At 41.9% G+C, this 6,000-nt stretch overlaps 1 protein-coding gene across 4 annotated transcripts in view; it reads left to right on the forward strand.

Annotated features, from left to right (window-relative positions):
- Positions 1–6,000, forward strand: part of TRANK1 (tetratricopeptide repeat and ankyrin repeat containing 1) — a 98,702-nt gene that overhangs the window by 38,277 nt on the left and 54,425 nt on the right. For all 4 annotated transcript variants that reach the window (XM_046672409.1, XM_046672424.1, XM_046672432.1 and 1 more), the window contains exon 8: positions 1,706–1,843. In XM_046672409.1, the coding sequence (XP_046528365.1) occupies positions 1,706–1,843 (138 nt within the window). The remainder of the gene's footprint in view (positions 1–1,705; positions 1,844–6,000) is intronic.

The following is a 6,000-nucleotide window of genomic DNA, read 5'->3' on the forward strand; positions in this document are numbered from 1 at the left end:
TCTTCTGAGACCTGGTAGCTACAAGAGGCCCAAACTAAAAGGCTTCTGTGTTCCTAGACACATCCTGGCAGCAGGCTGGAGCCCTGGGACCCAAGGAGGAGACTTGGGACAGACACCTTTTGCTGGGCAGAGCTCCCAGGAGGGCTGTGGAGTTTCCTCTTGCCTGCAGAGGCAGCTGTGGTCTTTTTCCCAGTTCATTTTCTCTCTAGCCCAGAGGGCCAACCGCTGTGAGCAGGGTGGGGGGTGGTTGGAGGGGTGGATCCCAAGGGAAACACTGGCTGTATAGCTGATAAAATTTGCTTATGGTACTTTTAAAGGACTCCTATTTTCATAAAGTTCTTTTTTTTTTTTTATTAGTCTTCACCTGGCTATAGGATTTAAATTTTAAAATATTTTAATTTGATCATTAAAACACACGCACACACACACTTTAGATAGGAGCTTGTTTTTCTTTTCCAAGCGTATGTGGCATCATTGTTGGACAATTACCCAGACCATTTTAGAGCCAGAAGGGGACAAGAGAATTTGTCTAGACACCCTTCCTCTTCCAGGCTGTGTCATCTCCCTGGGAATGAGGGAGAGAGGGAGTGGCCAGGGGCTGGAGGACCTGGGGCCCGTCTTTGCTTTAGTCGGGTTGGCCCTGCTGTTATCCATTTCGTATATTGGAGAATCGATGAGAGGTTTTATTCTGACACAGGGATTGGTGGATAAAACATTTATTAGTAAAGTCTGATTAAAAGCAATCTAATCCAATCCTCTTAGTTTCAAAATTAGAAATCTGGGACTCAGAGAAGTGTGCCTCTGGTTAGGAAAATCATGATTCTTCGTTGTATCTACTCTTGAAGTTAGCTCCTCTGGTTACAGGCCGGTATTGATCAGATCAATCTTCAAGTTTATCCCTGATTAGTTTCTCAGAGGAAAACTCTGACATGGTGACAGATGATGTCCACAGAGTTGCCAGAAGTGTGATGCTTTCCTCCATCTCAGGAGCTACAGGGAAGGAGTCTGGAAAAAGAATTTAAAATATATGTTCTATTGATAGTAATGTAGTAGGATAATCTAATCAGACATGCTGACTTGATTACTGACACGGGTGGTGTGGGTGCCTGGTCTAGATCGTTTTAATCACCAGTGTCCCCATTCCACCTGCTGTGAGTACTGGTGGTTCCAGCAGAAAATTGCTCTTTGTCAACAGGCACCACTTTCCAGGGAGGGTCTCCCTCAACCTTGCCTCCCTCCCTTGGGGCATTCTGTAGCTCTTGACTGACGGTCAAGGGAGTATAAAAGGTCAGCCCCTGCCTCAAGTTGGGTCAATGCTGTGGTGCAGTTCATGTTCCAGAGCTCTCCATGGGATCAGGCTGAAGCCAACTCAGCTGAGACTGCATCCCTGCTTGCCTCCTTCCCCTGCCCAGCCCTGCTTCCCTCACTGTCTTTCTCCTGAGCTCCCTTTCAATAGATCACATGTACGAGAATCCTTGTCTCAGGCTCTGCTTCTAGGGACTCTGACTTAAGAGTATTATGAATAACTTTCTAAGACTCATCCTTTCAATTCACAAACTCCTGTGTCTCCCACACCTGTTTGTGGTGAGTGGCAGTGTATGTTGGATTCCCCATTTGGTTCCCTCAGCATGGTACACGTTGATTTGCTTTGCTGATTTTCTGTATATAGAAAATAACCTTAGCAACTCCTTTTAATTCCCTTCAGGGGAAAACCATCTTTTCAAGTGGTTAATGGACCACAAGCCTGAGTGGAAAGGCCGCATCAACCAGAAGGATGCAGATGGCTGCACCGTCCTGCATCTTGTCGCAGCCCACTCCCACTCCCCAGGATACCCCATGAGGCGTAAGTAGCAATACCGCGCTGGGGGGTGTGCCATGGGCTAGATGATTTCAGGCATTAGAGAACCCACAAAACTGACCACTGTGTTTTACCTATTCCAACCTGTGACAGGCTCAAAGGGCTGAACTTTGCCTTGAATGAAATGTGATCGGGAGGGTAGGCTGGATGCAGAAAGGAGGTTGAGAGAAGGGTGAGAAGGAAGAATTACTGGGCTCCATGTACTCTTTGGGCTTTAAGTGGCTTCTGTGGGGTTGAATATCTCAAGTTCATGGGCTTCTGGCTGCATTTGTTCCCTCCCTCATCACATGCTTACAAAGTGCTTTCTTTTATGCCGAATCTGTGCTAGCCACCAGAGATGAATTGTGAACCAGACAGCAGACTGGCGCTTCATGGCACTTAGGAATCTGACACAGGAATCGCATGCTCCCAATCCAGCCAGGGCCAGACAGGCCACGTGAAGGAGTGAGGCTGGCCATGCAAGGAAAAGCTGGTCTTTGATGCAGGTGTATCTTGTTAGCCTGTGAAACAGGACACTGTGTAAACTCCCACACAGCACTCTGATGTTGCTCATTTTTTGGAAACCCTCAGACTTCTCCCTCTTTGTTTTCTGTTTTGGAAGGAGACAAGTATATTTTTTCCATAACACAATTAGAGCAGCTGTGATGACAAGTGGTAGCGGACTCAGTCCCGCTGGAAGGGAGGGGACAGGGAACAATGGGGGCTTGTGCCTGGTGTGGCTGCAGCCTGGTACTGACCATGGGAACCAGGTCGTGCTGCCTTCTTCTGATGGCAAGAGATGTTGAAAGCCTGGATTTTTTAAAAATATGAAAACTCATGATTAGAAAACGTTGGCTCAAAATTAAGGATGCCTGTGGACTAACAGCCTGAAGGCCTTGAGGTAGGGACCTCTGGTCTGGTGGGTCCTCCTAGGAAACTGCAGTTTTCTCTCCTCAGCCCATCCCAGGAAGAACCCAGTGAGGCTTGTGTCTCTAATGTCTTTCCTCACTGAACTGGGTCCCAGGAATCCATATCTGGGGAAAACAGAGAAAATGTGTCCAATGGATTTTTTTTTTTTTTTGAGGAAGATTAGCCCTGAGCTAACATCTGCCCCCAATCCTCCTCTTTTTGCTGAGGAAGGCTGGCCCTGAGCTAACATCCGTGCCCATTTTCCTCTGCTTTATATGTGGGATGCCTGCCACAGCATGGCTTGCCAAGTGGTGCCATGTCCGCACCCGGGATCCGAACTGTGAACCCGGGTCCCCAAAGTGGAATGTGCGAACTCAACTGCTACGCCACCGGGCCGGCCCCCAGTGCATTTTTTTTTTTAGGTTTATTCATATACCCTATAATTCACCTATTTAAAGTGTGCTAGTCAATGCTTTTTAGTATATTTAGAGTTATGTAGCCATCATCACAATCAATTTTATCACATTTTCCTCATCCCCAAAACAAACTCTGTATCCCCTAGCAGTCACTCTCCATAGCCTCCTGCCTCTGCAGCCCTGAGCAACCGCTAATCTACTTTCTGTCTCTAGGGACCTACCTATTCTGGACATTTTCATAGACATGGAATCATACGATATGTGGCCTTTTGTGACTGGCTTCTTTCACTGAGCGTAATGTTTTCAAGGTTCATCCTTGATGTAGCATCTATCAGTACTTAATTCCTTTTTATTACCAAATAATGTTCCATTGTATGGATATGCCACATTTTGTTTGTCCATTCATTACTTGATGGACATTTGAGTTGTTTCCACTTTTCAACTATTGTGAATAATGCTGCTAAGAACGTTTGTGTATAAAGTTTTTGTGTTGGGATATATTTTCATTTTTCTCAGATAGTTACCTAGGAGTGGTATTGCTGGATTGTGTGGTAAATCTATGTTTAACCTTTTGAAGAACTGCCAGACTGTTTTTCCAAGTGGCTGCACCATTTTACGTTCCCACCAGCAAATCACAAGGGTTCCAGTTTTAATATATCCTTGCCAACACTTGTGATTATCTTCTTTTTGATGTCTTATGTATTTCAGTACCTTCTTAAAGATAGTGGTTTCCTGGCAAATGTTTGACAACTGAATTTTTAAAAAGAAAAGCCCTGAACTGTAGTGTTTTCCAGTTTCCTTGGTATAAATACTGCCACAATGAGTGATTTCAAGTTACCAAGGTGATGTCATTGAACGTGGAGCTGGGAAGTGTGCAACACAATATAATATAATTATATTGTATTTTCACCATACAGATACATATTAAGATAGATGTAAAGAAACCTCATCATAGATAATAGAAAAATGTAGTAAAATAATTAGGAAGTGATGAGTTTTGTTTCTAATATAATTTATTGATTATAAGTTTAAATAATTTAGTTTTTAATAATTGCTGTGCTTATCAACTGGCTTACAATATTCCTGGACATTTGACAGTTGGTCCTTCTGGATTGGCATAAGCTGGCTCCAGATACCACTGTGATAAAGCCATCATTAGCCTAGTAATTTATGGTTAAAGTGTGTGCCTCCAGCCTTTGTACTCTCCTTACACATCCCCATTCTGAAAATCCCCAAGAAAAAAATCATTCCAGATAGGACTCTCTGATTTGCAAAGAAACACATTCTCCAGGTCTCCTGAATTCCAGGTGGCTTGGGCAGTGTTTGGGTATTTTGTATGCCTGCTATGCTTTAGATACTGTGTATATTGATAACTTGGCAAGCATTCCATTTCCCAGATTTAAACCAGCACCGTCCAATGCAAGTGTAATGATAGCCACATATACAATTTAAAATTTTACTCTTTCAAAAGAGTAAAACAAAATGAATGAAATTAATTTTAATAGTATATTTTATTTAACCCATCTATGCAAAATATTATCATTTCTTCCTGATTCATTGGAGTTTTTATCTTTTTCCAAATGGCTACCTATTTGTCTCAGCACCATTTATTTAAAAGTCTGTTGTGACCTCAGGAATTTGAGATGCTACTAATTCTGGACTTTCTGTTCTGTTATATTGGACTCTTTTCCTATCTATGTGTTATAGGCTTCTTTGAATCACCTTTTAAAAAACTAGTTTAAAAATTGAAAGTATGCTTCACACCAAGATGGCTAAAATAAAAAGAGATGAACAGTAACAAGTATTGACAAGGATGTGGAAAAATTGAAACCCTTGTGCAGCGCTAGTAGGACTGAAAAATGGTGCATCTGCTTTGGTAAAAAGTCTACCAGTTACTCAAAAAGATCAACAGAATTACCATACGACCCGGCAGGATTACCCCTGGGTATGCACCTAAGACAAATGAAAACATAGGTCAAAACAAAAACTTGTACGTGAATGTTCATAGCAGCATTATTCACAACGGCCAAAAAAGTGGAGACAACCCAAATCTCCCATCAACAGATGAATGGACAAACAAAATGTGATGTATCCATCCGATAGAATATTATTCAGCCATGAAAAGGAGTGATATACATGCTACAACAGGGACGAACCTTGAAAATGTTGTGCTGAGTGAAAGAAGCCAGACACAAAAGGTGCATGACTCCATTTATATGAAATGTCCAGAATAAGGAAATCTCTAGAGACAGAAAATGGATTATTGGTTGCCAGGAGCTGGGGAAGTTGGGAAAGGGGGAGTGTCTACTAATGCATGTAAGGTTTCTCTTTAGGGTGATGAAAACGTTCTGGAAATGATAGTGGTAATGATTGCATAGCTTCATAAATACACTAAAATTCACTGAATTGTATACTTTCAAGGGATTAATTTTATGGTATGTGAACTGTATCTCAACCAAAAAAAATTTTTTAAAGGTAAAAGAAAATTAAAAATGCATGCTCTTAGTAAAAACAAAAAACAAACCCCAAAGAAGAAGAACAACAAAACACTTCAAAAAGATGCACAGCAAAAAATAAATTTTCCTCCACAAAGTTAACTACCAAAACATTTTTTGTGTATCTTGCTGGTATATATATTTATAAAGCCAAATGTCTTTTTTTTCTCTTCCAAATATGAATGTGAACACCCTCTACATTCTGTTCAGCAACTTGCTTTTTCCCTGAACCATGTGTCTTGGCCATCTTTCCCTCATAGTACCCGCACAATTATTTCTTGCTTTTTCCCTGAACCATGTGTCTTGGCCATCTTTCCCTCATAGTACCCGCACAATTATTTCT

This window comes from Equus quagga, chromosome 1, assembly GCF_021613505.1.
Source record: "Equus quagga isolate Etosha38 chromosome 1, UCLA_HA_Equagga_1.0, whole genome shotgun sequence".
Taxonomy (NCBI): domain Eukaryota; kingdom Metazoa; phylum Chordata; class Mammalia; order Perissodactyla; family Equidae; genus Equus; species Equus quagga.